At 38.1% G+C, this 16744-nt stretch overlaps 2 protein-coding genes across 5 annotated transcripts in view; one reads left to right on the forward strand and one right to left on the reverse strand.

Annotated features, from left to right (window-relative positions):
- The window catches only part of tmem117 (transmembrane protein 117), a 54113-nt gene extending 50265 nt beyond the window's left edge, over positions 1 to 3848 (reverse strand). For 2 of the 4 annotated variants that reach the window (XM_034307074.2, XM_053236789.1), the window contains exons 1-2: positions 3467 to 3848; positions 84 to 389 (exon numbers count right to left, since the gene is read on the reverse strand). In XM_034307074.2, coding sequence (XP_034162965.1) covers positions 84 to 389; positions 3467 to 3572 — 412 coding nt within the window. In that variant the 5' untranslated portion in view covers positions 3573 to 3848. Of the gene's footprint in view, positions 1 to 83; positions 393 to 3466 lie in introns of all 4 variants that reach the window. The other 2 variants (XM_034307075.2, XM_034307076.2) reach the window with 2 other exon arrangements.
- A 4061-nt stretch (positions 3849 to 7909) lies between these two features.
- On the forward strand, positions 7910 to 16366 carry twf1a (twinfilin actin-binding protein 1a). The gene is made up of 9 exons (XM_026919173.3): positions 7910 to 8065; positions 9177 to 9254; positions 10096 to 10274; positions 11164 to 11259; positions 11876 to 11980; positions 12869 to 12994; positions 13901 to 14051; positions 15146 to 15267; positions 15423 to 16366. Exons 1-9 carry the CDS (start codon positions 8041 to 8043, stop codon positions 15591 to 15593), a joined length of 1053 nt encoding a protein of 350 aa, XP_026774974.3. The 5' UTR covers positions 7910 to 8040; the 3' UTR covers positions 15594 to 16366.
- Positions 16367 to 16744: the final 378 nt, after the last annotated feature.

The following is a 16744-nucleotide window of genomic DNA, read 5'->3' on the forward strand; positions in this document are numbered from 1 at the left end:
ACTACAAACAGTAACAAACACTACTATTACACACCACAATCATATGCCGAATTGCAAACATAAAATAGGGTCAGCTTACATACCAAACAGCCTTCGATGGAAGAAGAACTTCCCAGCAATGAGTCCTGTGCAGATCGCCAGAATCCACATCAGCACCTTCAGGAAGTTCCACCCTCCACCTGGATACTTATTCACTATGAAAGAGAAACAGTTTCCCACAACAATCATGTGTGCCTCCGTCTGGCTGTGGGATACAGGGTCTTCAGCAAAGATGAGGAAGTTGAAGAAGGTGACAAGGTAGGCTACAACCAGGCGCGACCATGGGTGCTGGAAATAATAACGGAAGCGGACACCTATCTCCATTCCTCTAATCCTCGCCATCCACCCGCCTCCTCAAAAAAAGAGACAGAGGGCAATAACTAACAGAGTACCAGATTACTAAACTGGAATTATGCAAAAGTAATAGGTGTATGCATAAAGTACATGGCATAGGTGCATAAGTATTTCAACACAAATTCCATTAATTGAGCAGACAACCCAAAATGCTCCTCACAAATAATTATACTGAAATGTAACCAGTTCTCCATATTTTACTATAAACATATATACTGAGTTACATTAACATACCCCAAAGCATCCGCACTCAAAAAAACTCCAATGCAGTAAGGGGTGATGGCAGAAATATCATATCATATGATTCTCAAAGCCGTTTCAATGACACAAAATATACATTTGCATCAGTATTATGTTAGTATTATATATAGTATATAAGTTTGCTCACAAACTGCCAGCAATATGGTTGCATTTTTAAAATGTTATAAATAATATATAGTTCTATTATATGTTATAATATTACTGTTATAATAATTATTAAAAATACTAATACTACTACTAATAATGGTAATAATATTACAATTTCCATGATAACCCCAAAAAGCATGTTGTGAAACAATTTATGGTAATATCGATATTATATTGTCACCCCGCCCTACACTGCACATCAGACAAAGTCTAAGCACAGCATTAATTAGAAAAACATTCTATACTACTGAAGAAAACATAAATGATCATATATTCATAAAAGAATTGCCAGAACAATCATTTCTTCTGGTCGGTTGACCACTGCAGTGCAGTTATATTTAACTCTAAGTATTTTACATGTAGTTTTGAATAAATTAGGGATTAATACATAGTTTAAACTTCTAATCTGATGTCTTGCATGTATCGTTAAACTACACTTTATTTATTTGTAGGTTTATTTGTAGATTACTGGAAGTGTGCAGTGGGTAAATATAACCATTACAGGGGTGCTGTAAAGGGCTGTGTATCCAAGGGCTCAAGAGTAGACAGTGGGCCAAAGGGGGCTGACCATAGGTAATGAAAATTGACCAAAGCTGCAGGGCTAACAGTGCAATAACCTGTATGAGGGCCCAAAATTCCTGCAGCCACCCTTGAACATAAATGATCCTACACACCGTTTCCCTGTTCAGTACAGAAACAGAGACAACTGAAGCTTGTAAACTATATGGGCAAAAGTATGTGGACACCTGACATTCACACCCATATGCTGCCACAAATTTGGAAGTACAGAATTGTCTAGAATTAAGATTTTTTCTTCACTGAAACTAAGAGGCCCAAACATGTTCCAGCATGACAATGTCCCTGTGCACAAAGCGAGGTTTATAAAGACATGGTTTGCCAACATTGGTGCGGAAGAACTTGAGTGGCCTGCACAGAGCCCTGACATCAACCCCACTGAACTGGAACACGGACTGCACTCCAGGCCTCCTCAGGCACTGATGCTGGGTGACATCACTTATGTTCATGTGGCTGAATTGTAACAAATCTACAAAGCCACACTCTAAAATCTATTGGAAAGCCTTTCCAGAAGAGTGGAGGTTATTGCAACAGTAAAAAGGGGACAAAATGTAGAATGGGATGTACAACGAGCACATATGGGTGTCATGGTCAGGTGTCCGCAAACCTTTGTTCATATAGAGTATTCCTAGAAATCTAGTTTCTGAATTAAATGATAGCAATTTTTGGGACACCACAGTGGGCAGCAAGTAGTGTTGCCCCCTTATAGTTCCAAGATCCCTGGTTTGATCTTGAACTGTCTGAGAATAGTTTCGCTTGTTCTCCTTCATGTCTTCTACGGCTTCCTCCCTCCCAAGAAATAAAAAAAATGATGGTAGGTGAATTTGCTATGCTAACTCGCCCCTATGTGTGAATGAATGTGTGAATGTGTGCACGGTGCCCTGTGATGGACTGGCATCCCATCCAGGGTGTATTCCTGCCTCACTCCTAGTGTTCCCGCCACAAGCTTTGGATTCACCTCGACCCTGACCAGGACAAAGCAGTTACTGAACGTGAGTGAGTGTAAAAGTACTCTCCTGGGTAAAAAAAAAAAAAAAAAAAAAAAAAAAAAAAAAAAAAAAAAGGGGGCCAAGCCCAAAATGGCAATATATTAAGCTTTTAATGGTCTTAACAACAAATCATTTATCAGGAAATTAGCAAAAATTTAAAAAATAGATAAAGGAACTTAGTATGGGAGCTTTTCCCTTTGATTTCTTTACATGTTTAAGCTTCGTGGCCCTTGATGGGCTGCATCAGGTGTGACAGATAACCAAATAACGACTAAGAAGTTATTTCCCAGAAGATATTTTTGGAAATTTTTGTACACCTAGACATGTGTTAGTTTGAATTTTACATCAAACATTTTAATCATTATCATGATTTTACCTTTGTGTACAAGAAGACTATATAAGTGAATTTCCCTGTTTCTAGCTTTTCCCCCAAACACTTCAACAAAAGTAAAGAGCAAATGATGGCACAGGAGCTCTCAGGAGTGCATTTGTTTCATTCTTGCTCATTTTCTGACCAATGATTTGTTAAGTCCATTAAAAGCTTAATATTTGTCATTTGGGGTTTGGCCCTTTTTTTTTTTTCTTTTTCTTTGCTCAGGAGTGTAACTGCAACAACATGCTCATCCCAGTGTTGCTGATCTATTTTTACGCATCTGCAGCTTCACAAGACCATGCTGCACCTCAAACTTCTGTTGCCTAGGTATAGGGGAGGCCAGCACTATGATTAATAAAGCTCATGGTAATGAAGACTTCCCAAAAATAACCGCATGGGAAAGAGCAGTGATGTGAGAAGGCTTGGAATAGCACTGCAGCTGACTCCTACTCTGGCTTTATACACACACACACACACACACACACGTGTGATGCAGCTATACTGTCAATATGGCATGTACACAACCTGAAAATCAAATGAAAAAGCCGGATATGTTTGTATAGTGTAGGTAAATGCGTTTATACCCCACATTTACGCAGGAAATGAACACACTTGTAGTGTAAGGCTCTGTTTTGAGAAGCTGCTTCAACCTAAACAACTGCTTCCTATCGCTAAGCGACACTTTACGACACGGAGAGATGCTGTGGGCCACTTCGGAGACACTAACCCGGATTACTTTGATTGACTGGTGTGTAGTTTTTACTGCTTCGGTATTCATGAGAAACATGGTTGGTTTTCTTACGAGGGCAGTGCGAAAGCCTGTCGGAGCCCATCACCTCATCTGAGCGGCGTTTAGCTCGTCTTTCCCCAGTGGAGCTTCCTCTAATCCGCCTCCAGGTGCACACTGACTGCGGGGAGTCTCCACAGCACAGAGCCAGACTTACAGGCAAGAGTCACAGCGCACCATTACTCCGGGATTCTACACCGTGTACACGACACACAGTAAACAAACCGCGATGCTTCAGTGTTACACAAATGCAGGCATGGAGATAGAGAGAGAGCTGCTGAGGGGAGATCACGCCTTCCACTCTGTCATCCAGTGCCCGCCTCCAAACACACACACACACACACACACAATTACACACACACACATTCACACACACATATATACAAACACACACACAATCACATATACAAACACACATACACATTCACACACACATATACACACACACACACACACACACAATTACACACACACACACATTCACACACACATATGTACAAACACACACACAATCACATATACAAACACACATACACACACACACACACACACACACACACATATACAAACACACACACATATGTACAAACACACACACACAATCACATATACAAACACACACACACATTCACACACACATATATACAAACACACACACACAATCACATATACAAACACACATACACATTCACACACACATATACACACACACACACACACACACACAATTACACACACACACACATTCACACACACATATGTACAAACACACACACAATCACATATACAAACACACATACACACACACACACACACACACACACATATATACAAACACACACACATATGTACAAACACACACACACAATCACATATACAAACACACATACACATTCACACACACGTATATACAAACACACACACACAATTACACACACACATATGTACAAACACACACACACACACAATCACATATACAAACACACATACACATTCACACACACATATATACAAACACACACACACACACACACACACAATCACACACACACATTCACACACACATATATACAAACACACACACACAATCACATATACAAACACACATACACATTCACACACACATATATACAAACACACACACACACACACAATCACACACACACATATGTACAAACACACACACACAATCACATATACAAACACACATACACATTCACACACACGTATATACAAACACACACACACAATTACACACACACATATGTACAAACACACACACACACATATGTACAAACACACACACACACACACACAATCACATATACAAACACACATACACATTCACACACACACATACAAACACACACACACAATTACACACTCATTCACACACACATATGTACAAACACACACACACACAATCACATATACAAACACACATACACATTCACACACATATATACAAACACACACACACAATTACACACACACATATGTACAAACACACACACACACAATCACATATACAAACACACATACACATTCACACACACATATATACAAACACACACACACACACACACACACACACAATCACATATACAAACACACATACACATTCACACACACAATCACATATACAAACACACATACACACACACACACACACACACACACATGCAATCACATATACAAACACACACATACACATATACACACACACACAACCACATACACACACACAATCACATACACATATACACACACACAAATATAGACACAAACACACATATTCAAACACACACATATATACACACACACACAACCACATACACATATTCACACACACACATATATACACATATATACGAACATGCACACACACACACACACCCACACACCCACAAACAGAGTGACCAGTACCATGACTCACTGTCATGCTCAAATCCCGGGTCATTGTTTTGATTTTTTTCCCCTACAGCACATACCGGGAATGCAGTGTAACGGAACACACACACACACACAAAGTGAGGCACAAGAGGAACATCAGAAGTGGTGACTACAGTTGTGTCTTGGGGTCACTTTTTATTTCTAGGTTATAAATGTTACCCAGAAAAGAAAGAAGTTGTAAGAGATAACAAGTTCAAGACAACATTTTATATTTAGATAAAGTCTTAGAATATCTTTCTTGGAGCCTATAAATAATAGTAATAATAAAAAACATGGCATCTGCATTATATGATCATTGACACTGGCTTGTGTCCAAGGCAAGATTTAGGATGTTGGTGCACACTAAAGGTGAAGATGATTAAATTCAAGTGTTTTTAATGCCTGGGTAAGCTCTGTATCCCAAGAAAGTGAGCAAAATTCAGTGTGGGGGATGTGAGGTTATGATGTTAGTGTGAAGAAAGATTCACGTTTGTAAGAAAACATCAATATGTGTAAAATTAATCATTATAAAAAATCAATCAAAGATTTGAGTGAAGTATTGCAAGTGAATCACTATAATTTTCTATTGTAGCATGGTTGTGCCTTTGTGTGGTGATTGCTTATTTGCATACCAATGAGTTGAATTGGGTTTCCGTGGTTAAGCCAGTTCTGTGCTAAACACCAAGCATGTGTTCATGTTGTAAATGAGGGTGTGCCAATAAAAAAGAGCAAGTGCATTGTTTTAACAATACTGAGCGGTTAAACCTCTTCTTGTTGCAGACATAGGACTGGTCAAGCCAGCTGGACAGAGTGGAATGACTCCTGAGAGAGACTGACCAGACAGCGCTCAGTGAGAGAAAGAAGGGGAGGTGAAGCTGCCGGGAAGCAGAGGATGGCTGCCAGTCTCTATGGGATCTCTGTACCGAGCCAAGCCATTCCTGATGGGGCTAGCTGGCCCAGCAACAGAAGAGGACGGCGAAGGAAATTGCCCTGAAACATGATGGCACTTGATAGCAGCCGGGGCTGGAGGAGCACACCAGCCAGCAAACAAGCTCGGCAGCGAGTACTCTGTGCCAACCCAGTGAATGACAACAAGCCGCACCAGGGGCCATAACAGAGCCACCACGGCAGCAGCTGGCAACAGGGGTGGCAGATCATAACTTATTTTCTCATGATCTTCCAATAACAATGGTTATTTTCTGAGATCACGTAGATACTAGGCTATACATCACTGTGGTCAGTGGCACACTGTCATATATTCGTCTTATGGCGATTCTGTACTAATTAAATCCTACTTCCAATGATTTTGATGAAGGTAAAAATGTCTTCTGAGCCTCAAACCATTTAGGTGGCATCTCTGAAACATCATGCTGACATCCCAGTCCCTCAATCTCACTGGCGATGAAACTGATCACCTGTTCAGGATCACAGTATAGCTGCAGATTTCTGAGTCTCAAGTGACAGAAACTAATTTGGAAATTGCCTAGCACTGACAAACATACAGCTATTTCCTCTGTGTCAGCCCCTGATCAGAGTAAAAATGGATGTGCTCATCTATGATGTACAGCGTGTATGCTTAATCGTGCATTTTGACATCATGAGAGAAATAAGTTGTGATCTCGAGAAAACAACATTTTTTATTTCAGGAAAAGAACTTTTATTATCTCAAGAAAACAACTTTTTTTTATGTCAAGAAAACAACTTTTTTATCTCGAGAAAACAACTTTTATTATCTCGAGAAAACAACTTTTATTATCTCGAGAAAATAACTTTGTTTATCTAGAGAAAACAACTTTTATTATCTCAAGAAAACAACTTTTGTTGTCTCGAGAAAACAACTCTTATTATCTCGAGGAAAAAACTTTTATTATCTCAAGAAAACAACTTTTGTTATCTCGAGATCACAAGCGAAATAAGTTGTGATACCAAGATAACAGCACAGAAAAATATAAACTATAAAATATAAAATACATTCTAATACCAGGATATGCTAACGAGTTATCACTCCAAAACAGGAAAAAAGAGCAATTTTTTCGTGATAAAAATTTTAGCACTATTTCTTAATAAAAAATGGGAGCCAATCAACACATGAAACCGGAATGATTGACAGTCCCGCCCCTTCCCCATCTCACTTCCGGTCTTCTGTCAGGTAACCGGAGAAATCTTAACAAACACCACTTAGCTAACAGTACAGACATATAAATGTTAACATAAGTTCACTATATTTATCATTTATATTTATATATAATCTATTTATTATACTATATTTATTTGGGATAAATATATTTTTTATCCAAAGTATCCATTTGCTATAATAAAAGCAAACTCCTTATTAGACTTCAAAAAATAGCCATTTTCCTGTAATGTTGAGCCTTACACTGGCACTGGTGGGAATCAAGCACGTGGTACATTTGCCACGGAAAAAGGTTTCACTGCACATGCGCAATTGCTGCAACACGCTTGGAGGAAAGACAAGTGACGCCACTGACCGGAGCCGGTCACGTGACTGTAGTTCTATTTCCTTGTTCCTGGGTTTTTTTTTTTTCGCCTTCTGATATCAAGTGCTCGCATCGAAGGAGAAAATGTCCCATCAGACTGGAATTCAAGGTACATGTCCTTATATTGCAGTGCCATTTATTGTCTCACGTGATGTATTTTACGTGTGAAAGATTTTGAATGGAGTTTTCTGTGAGATTGATTGAAAGATCTCGGCCGCTCGGCTGTAGCTCAGCTGTGACAGTAAGAGAGAAGCGGTAAGCTGGCTGTAAGACCTGCTCTTCACTTTGGTTGCAGTGGATCTCAAGGCTAGTTTGAAGATCAGGATTGAGGTGTGATGCTGGTAACAGCTTGATCAATCCACCAGCCCTGGCTGATCGCTAACAGCATGTGTGTTTGGAAACAGGGGCTTCTGCTGTGCTGAGAGATGTGGAAGTGGGCAACGCCTTCGCCCACACAGCTGCCTCATTTCCACCCCAAATACCTGCCTGATCATAACCAACACTGCACCAGGCCATGGGATGTAGATCACTAACTAACTGCTAGGCTATGATCAAAACTGCCTTACTAACCAGTATGTACATGTGTACTAATTTATATATTAGTAGATCAGTAGTATGGGGCACCTTACTTCAGCTGCTCTGCATTCATTTCCCTGAATTTTTGGGTCTGCAGCTGGATCTAACATGATTTTTTAAATTGATTTCTTAGATTCAAGATCTTTGCCCCATGCACAAGCATCCTTGTACAATGAAATTCTTAGATTTGCATTCTCTCACAGATGCTGCAGTAAAAAAATAAAAGATAAATAACAACCAATAAATTAATAGCAATATTAAAACTATTGGTCACGCATAAATAACAGTGGTGATGGTACTCTCGTTCATGTTTAGATGAACCTTAAGGCAATGTGCAAATCAAGTTTCGATGTGAACATGGTATAGTCAGTTAAACACACGTTGCATTCCTCATTTTCAACATTTTGAGTCCTTTTCTAACTTAACATTTAGTCATTTTGCAAATATGTGCCACGTTTACAAAATCTTTCCGAGAAGTAAACATATTTTGAGTGACAGGTTTAATGTGATACAGATGTGGAATTCAGCAGCTGATGTGTAAAAACATCTGGCCCACGTACACTGAAAAAGGGAGCACATGCTGCTGCTGCCCCCCCCCCCTTTTTTTTTTCTTGTTGTTTAATTCTTTGTGTTTTACCTTTAAGCTTCTGGGGAGGTGAAAGACATATTTGCCAGAGCCAGGAATGGAGATTATAGACTTCTGAAGATTGTGATCAAAGATGGTAAGGAGACATTATAACCACTTGCAGTATGGATACACAAACGTACAATATACTCTGTTGCCATTATTATTTGCTGCGTATTGTGATCACAACATGTATTGCACAACATTGCAAGGGTTACACCGGAATGCCTGATTAATGTGTCATAGTTATTTGCCATGTCACATGTGAATGCTGAGATTCAGTCTATCACAGAAGTGTCACTCATTTGGAACATCTGATACTCACTGTATACAGTAAAACATTTAGTACTTTGTAATAAGGCTCCGTTTTTAAATTTCAGGTATCTGTCATATGTGCATGGCACATTCCACTGGGGTGACATGTGATGTGTTGTGCAGCTGTAGTGTGTATCGATGTACTAATGTTGACTGCTACGCTATAGAGTGACACCATGAAAAAACAATGAGTTTTGATATGATGTAATTTCCTTCTCAGTTCTAATTTCCTTATCTGACTGATCTGATGGATTTTTTCCTATAGCTGCTCTGTAAGTTAGTGAACTGATTAAGCAGGCTGCATCCAATGCAGTATAGTATGATACTGTCCAATGTGTACTACAGGATTCTTTAATATGCACTAATTTCCATATCATCCTGTTTTGAGGTATTATGTAGCATAGTAAGGTAAGTATGCAATTTTGTTAATAGCCACTGTTATTCTAAATGTAAATGGCAACAACACATCAAGAACAGCAGCTTGTCTTTGAAATAATCGTGTGTTTATTTGCATAATAATGAAGTAGAGTAAGGAACTACCATCAATGTATTGCCTCATTGGTCTGAATGTAATCATGATGAAATCAATAGCTTTATTATTATTGTTTTTTTGTGCTTTATAGAACAGCTAGCACTCGGTGACACCAAGCGGGCATCTCAGAGCTGGGAGGAAGACTATAATTCCTTCGTTCTCCCTCTTCTTGATAAGGATCTACCATGCTATGTTTTATATAGACTGGACTCTACTAATAGTCAAGGACACGAGTGGGTTTTCATCGCCTGGTCGCCAGACCACTCTCCTGTAAGAATTTTAAAATATGATTAGATTGTATTGTGCTAAATAGTTGGGGAAATGAACTGTGCTGGATGGTACTCTCTTGACTCATGTATGTTGAAGGTTATTTACCTTTATGATTGCTCTCTGAGTTTTGTTATTGTATAGAGACTTTTTTTTTTTTTAAATAATAAAGGCTGAGTGAAGTGTCTGGTTCAGCCAGCAAATCTGTAACACAAAGCAGAATGCTTTCGACCAGAACATGTTCATGCCACAGTAGAACTGGAACAGGTTTGGACTTGTAAACAAAATCCTGGGTGTGGCTATAGATGTTTCTGAAAGTTGTCTACAGGTCTGAGATCAGTGTTGCTGTTTCATTTAAAAAGTCGAAATGTTGATCAATGTAATGAGCAATAAGAGGAAGCTGATTTCACTGGTCAATGGCCATGTATGGTTTCCTCTGTTGTTGTCTCAGTGCTGTATTAATGATGTCCAGTTTCCTGATGCTTGTATGTAGCCCAAAGGTATAGCCTCTTTTCAGTGCAGGCTATTTATGCAGCAAGTTCTGTCTAAGTTCTTTTACAGCGTGTCTGCCAAGAAGTTTCGGTTCTTTGTCAGCCACACACTTGTGTCCTAAGCAAAGAGCTGTTTCTTCTTCTTTTTTTTTTTTTAACTAAAGTTAATTTTCACTTAACACTGAACTAGTTTCACTGCAGAATAAAAAATGATGTTACAGCCCATACATTCATAAAAATATTCATAAAAATATTAAGAAAGAGGTGTGATAAGTTTTGTAAGTTGTTCTAATTTGAAATACAGCACTGTGATTGTGTAGCTGAACTCATACAGTGTGGATTAAAATTCATATTTACATTTGGTTAATATTTAACTTTGGTTTATTCTTGTGTCCTGACAGGTGAGGCATAAAATGCTTTATGCTGCTACCAGGGCTACAGTGAAGAAGGAGTTTGGTGGTGGGCACATTAAAGATGAAATATTTGGCACTGTAAAGGTATGTATGTTATATAAGGAAGGTGATATTTGCATAGCCAGGTTGCTTTGTGATAAAGTAGTGTACTGGTAGTTTAACATGGATAAACTATGACTCTAGAGCAAAAAAAAAAAAAAAGTGGCATGTAATTTGCTCTAAAGCTGAAGTGTAGGAAGGACAGTTCACTCCTAAATCTGTAGATAGAGATTAGAGATGTACCAAAATCCAGTAAACTATAGACAGCTATCTGAATCTATAATTATTTTGCTGGTTATTTTTTTGGTAAAGAATTGGATCATAATGCAAAATCTGAATCATGAGATGAGATACTACAGCAGAACTATTAAAGGGAAAAAACTAGAAAGGGCACTATTTTCATGAACAAACCTGAACAGACAGTAAAGGGGAGACGAAACAATACTGCTGTATAAAATTACAGGGTTTGCTATAAAATTGTTCTGTACAATTTATTCACTTTTACAAGAACATCCAAGTCAGAGGGTTCAGAAGAAGTTCAGAAGTTCTGTATCTAATTCACATTTAAATAACTTTGGATTTGAAATCTTTACATCTTTACAAACACCTGGAAAAGAAAGACAGGATAAAGAACCCCGCTCTTTTCACTGTTCTTCCTCAGGATGATATTTCTCTGAGTGGTTACAAGAAGTACCTCATGTCCCAGTCTGCACCTCTTCCACTCACTGCTGCTGAAGAGGAACTGCGACAGATGAAGCTCAGCGAGGTACACACGATTCATTTAGGTCAAGAAAAACATTTAGGTCTTAGATTTAAAACAATAATTAAAAAAAAAAACATAGTAAATGGTTGGTTATGATTTAAAGTCCCAGCACTGCTAAGACCCTTAACCTTCACATGCTTATTTGTAAGTCACTTTGGAGAAAAAGTGTCTGTAAAGTAAATGTAAAATTAGTTGGAGTGAGAGAGAGAAAGATGCTTGGACACCTTCAGAAGCTGATGAATAAACACATTTGGTTTGAGTAAGAACGTGCCTCTCACCATGTTCTTTGCTGCAAAGGTGAGTATCTTTTTAAAATATGTAGTGTAGCTAAGGTTTTTATTCTTTGGCTCAGTGCTACATTATCCCATGCTATTTTAAAGAGCAGATTGTTTTGCCCTCTGCTGTAACTGCTGAGCTCCTCGTTTTCAATGGGAATAGTGTGTCACAAGGCCATACCCATATAAGGAAATGCGCTGAAAAAGCTGGACCATATCTCATTCCTGAAGTTAGCCAATCAGAGAAGGAGAAATTGCAAAAAAAGGAAGTGACTATGAGAAGCGAGTAATACTGCACTGGTCACAGGAGCACTAGAAGATTATGGTTTTTCATGGTGTATCTAAGAGCACAGTTTTGGCAAGAACAATTATACAGATAAAAAGGCTTGCTGCTGATGGCACCAATTATTGTTAGAAACAGCATAATATGACATTCCTTTCATTCATACAGACATTATTCAGGGCAGGGTTACATCCTGTATTCAACTGCATTCAGGAAATGATGATGAAAGCTGCTTATGTATGCTTTTTATCGTATTAATGTGTGTAGATTAGTTGAAAATAGTTAGTAAAGCAATAAATATGTATCATTTGTGCTGAATCTGTCTGCGTGCAGGTGCAGACTGACGTCAGTGTGGACACCAAGCAGCAGACGCTGCAGGGTGTGGCTTTCCCTTTGCATGGGGAAGCCATGCAGGCATTGCAGAAGTTCAAGGACAAGAAGCTGAACTACGTCCAGCTGGTAAGCCAACTACACCAGTAGTGAAGGTGGCTGAGGTATACTCACCACATATTCCCAAAAAGTGGTGCTGTGCATACAGTATTGGTTTGAAAGAGCTGAGTAGAGCAGCCAGGAACTGATGCAGGCATTGTATCAAGCATCACTGTTAACACTATTGATTCAGGTTCAGCTGGTGTAGATGTGGAAGATAATAACTGAAGTAAGATGAGCATTCTTGAACTGTAACACAATGGTCTGAAGTCCTTGTGTAGCCTATATTGCCACATATAATGGTAGTCACTCAATCATTCAATCAAGCCCATCATTATCTAAAGGAAAATACAAAAAAAAAATGCAGTAAATGATGATTAATTTAGCAAAACACTGAATTAATAGTGATTAGATTAATAGATTAATAGTGATGTGTGTCACTATCACCAGAGAATTGCTGAAAGAGGGTGAAAAGCAGAGGAATTAAACACACAGCTTCTGTGTACTTATGAGGGAACAATTATTCCTCAAGTGCTTTCTGATAAAACATTTTTCTCTTTTTTTTATACTTTATGTTGTATATTAATACTGAAGAAATATACAGTATGCTACTCAATGAAGGTCATTTATGTGGACATCATGTAATACAAAACGATGCTACACAACACCAGTCCAATATCTTTCTCTTTCTCTTTCCATTTTTTAATATTTTACTCTTCGCTTATATATAAAAACTTGCAAAGGATTAACTCAAACATTCAGTGTAATGGGCGTGGTCTGTAATTTTGAGACCAGGAAGGTGGCTGCAATAGGTATACAAGTCCATGATGGATTGAATTCATGAAATGTGAAGGTTCATAGAAATGTGACAAAGACAGTGACGGTGACATGTCAAAAGGCTGAAAAGATTTACGTCTGTATGTTGTTCATCAACAGAAAATTGATTTTGACAAGGAGCTCATCATGTTATCGAACACCGAACTGACAGAACTGAAAGATTTACCCAAGAGGATTCCTAAAGATGCCGCACGCTACCACTTCTTCCTCTACAAACACACACATGAGGGAGACCACCTGGAGTCTATAGGTAAATGTCTTTGTCCATGTTCTTGCTGTATCGTTATTGTAACTCTGGCATATACACTCCTGGGCAAGACCAAAATGGCAAATATTAAGCTTTTAATGGACTTAACAACAAATCACTGGTCAGAAAATGAGCAAGAATTAAACAGTTGCACTCCTGAGAGCTCCTGTGCCACCATTTGCTCCTTTACTTTTGCTGCAGTGAACTGTTTGTTTGGGGAAAAGCTAGAAACAGGGAAATTCACTTATATAATCTTCTTATACACAAAGGTAAAATCATTATAATGATTAAAATGTTTGATGTAAAATTCAAACTAACACGTCTGGGTGTACAAAAATTTCCAAAAATATCTTCTGGGATGTTTTTTTTTTTCTTAAAAGATTAGTGATTATTTGGTTATCTGTAATACCCGACGCAGCCCATCAAGGGCCACAAGCCTTAAACATATAAAGAAATCAAAGGGAAAAGCTATCCCATACTAAGTTCCTTTATCTATTTGTTTAATTCTTGCTAATTTTCTGACCAATGATTTGTTGTTAAGACCATTAAAAGCTTAATATTTGGCCATTTTGGGCTTGGCCCATTTTTTTTGCCCAGGAGTGTAGAGTATGTGTGTTGGTATGAGAAAACCTGGTAGATAACTCTGTGGCTGAATTCTGAGCCAAAAAAAAAATCATTAAAACTCTCATGATATCTCTAGTTTATGAAAACTTAAATATTTTTCCTCCAAAATTGTTGTAGAAAGTTTTCTTAATGAACTTTCTAAGCTTGTCTAGGCTTTCTGCAAAGATGACGGTAGATATATAAAGGAGCCAGTTTACCAAACGCAACTGCAAAAATGGCTGTAAGGCTATGAATAAGACAGGCATAAAGACAGATGTAGTTTTAGTGATGATATTTATTATTTTTTATATATTATTATATTGAATGTCAAATGCAAATTAGATCAATAAATAGCAGTCTACAATTGCTTTTAGACAATCAGTGTGTTGGCGTCTTTCAGTGGAAGTGAAATGGAATCACTGGATGCAATTCTTCCTTTTCACTTCTGGAGGTAACTAGACATTAAAATCTATATAACATTTTGTCTGTTTCAGTGTTTATTTACTCGATGCCGGGCTACAGCTGCAGTATTAAAGAGAGGATGCTTTACTCCAGCTGTAAGAATCCTCTCATGGACATGGTGGAGAACAAACTGCAGATGGAAGTAGAGAAAAAGGTACGAGAACTTAAAAAATATTATTGTGGTTGGTTAATAATATTTTTCCTGTAAGTTGCATCTAACCAGAAATAAATAAATAAATAAAAAACTTTTTGCACAAGCATCAGCTGGCATATATTTTCCTAATTTATCTGTATTTCTCACCGCTGCAGATGGAAATTGATAACGGGGAGGAGTTGACGGCTGACTTCCTGTATGAAGAGGTCCACCCCAAACAGCATGCGCACAAACAGGCGTTCGCTAAACCCAAAGGTCCTGCTGGAAGGAGAGGCGATCGCAGGATCACTCGACACCCCGGAGACGGCGAGGAAGCTGATGATTAAACATACATCTGACCACATTCCCTCTTTTCCCTGTACTCCAGTGGAGCATTCCAAACAATGGAGGCCTGTTTTACACAAAGCTATCTACCTTTAAAAAAAAAAAACAAACAAACAAAAAAAAGCATATGTATATTTTGTCCCCAAATCAACGCAAAGACAGCAGCATATGCATAATGAACTATGCACGCATTGGAACTTAATCATGTGGTGGTTTGACCTCTGTAGCTAACTAAATTTGGTGATGTGAACAAAAAGTGTGTATTAATGCCAGGACTACACAATCAAATCTTACTCTAAGTGCAGTACCATAAAACATACATGTGACACTGGCATCATTAGTAGTAAATACCACACATTTATATGTTTAGAAACACCAGCATGAATGTTGGTATAACCCAATCCACTATAGGAAGGTGCCATTTACCTCGGTAGAATGTACCATTTTGAAAATCTCATGTATTGTGCAAAGGTCAGTGAGTGCTGTAAGAGTTGTTACATTATTGGATGGTTACTACTTTAGCATGAGCATGTACGCTCTGAAATGTGAACAAGAACAAAAAGACCTCCACGAAACCCATTTCTTTCTTTCATTTTTGTTTTTTAAATTCCAAATTTAATGTCTGTAAAAAGTTTTGTATTTTTACATGAGGCCTAAGTTATAGATGTATTCAACACAAAACACTGTATGCTCACATTTACGAACTCTGGTCACAGATATTTTAACGTTAGACATTGCTTTTTATATCACAATAAAAGTATCATTTTTGATATGACTGACTGTCACGTGCTCATGTTCCCGTTTGCCAAGAAAGGTATTTTTTTCTATGCAAGTGATGTACGTTTTAATGCAGTTGCATAGAATTCGGGCTTGTTTTGATGTTTGTAGCGTGGGTTAGATTGGCATTCTGTCTAATATAGCTCCGTTTAGTGAAAAACAGCCAGAAAAAGCAGCCAGTTAACCCAGAGTTGTGTAAAAATCTTGACTCACTGGGTAGAAAGTAAAGCTGCAAATAAGCCTGGTGTGAAACCTTACACTGTACGCTGAGAGATGAGGGAAAAAAAGAATTGATGAGATGAATTGGCTTTAGAATTTTTATTCAATGAATTACTTGAAATAAATATTTACAATAATAATTTGTTTAATATTAGCT

This window comes from Pangasianodon hypophthalmus, chromosome 9 (assembly GCF_027358585.1).
Source record: "Pangasianodon hypophthalmus isolate fPanHyp1 chromosome 9, fPanHyp1.pri, whole genome shotgun sequence".
NCBI classification, from domain to species: Eukaryota; Metazoa; Chordata; class Actinopteri; order Siluriformes; family Pangasiidae; genus Pangasianodon; species Pangasianodon hypophthalmus.

Bases quoted from the DNA above. Each gene is read 5' to 3' on its own strand.
- twf1a (XM_026919173.3), top strand. From the start codon at position 8,041: ATGTCCCATCAGACTGGAATTCAAG. The intron at 10,275-11,163 runs GTAAGAATTTTA...GTGTCCTGACAG, and splicing joins GGTCGCCAGACCACTCTCCT to GTGAGGCATAAAATGCTTTA. The intron at 15,268-15,422 runs GTACGAGAACTT...TCACCGCTGCAG, and splicing joins AGATGGAAGTAGAGAAAAAG to ATGGAAATTGATAACGGGGA.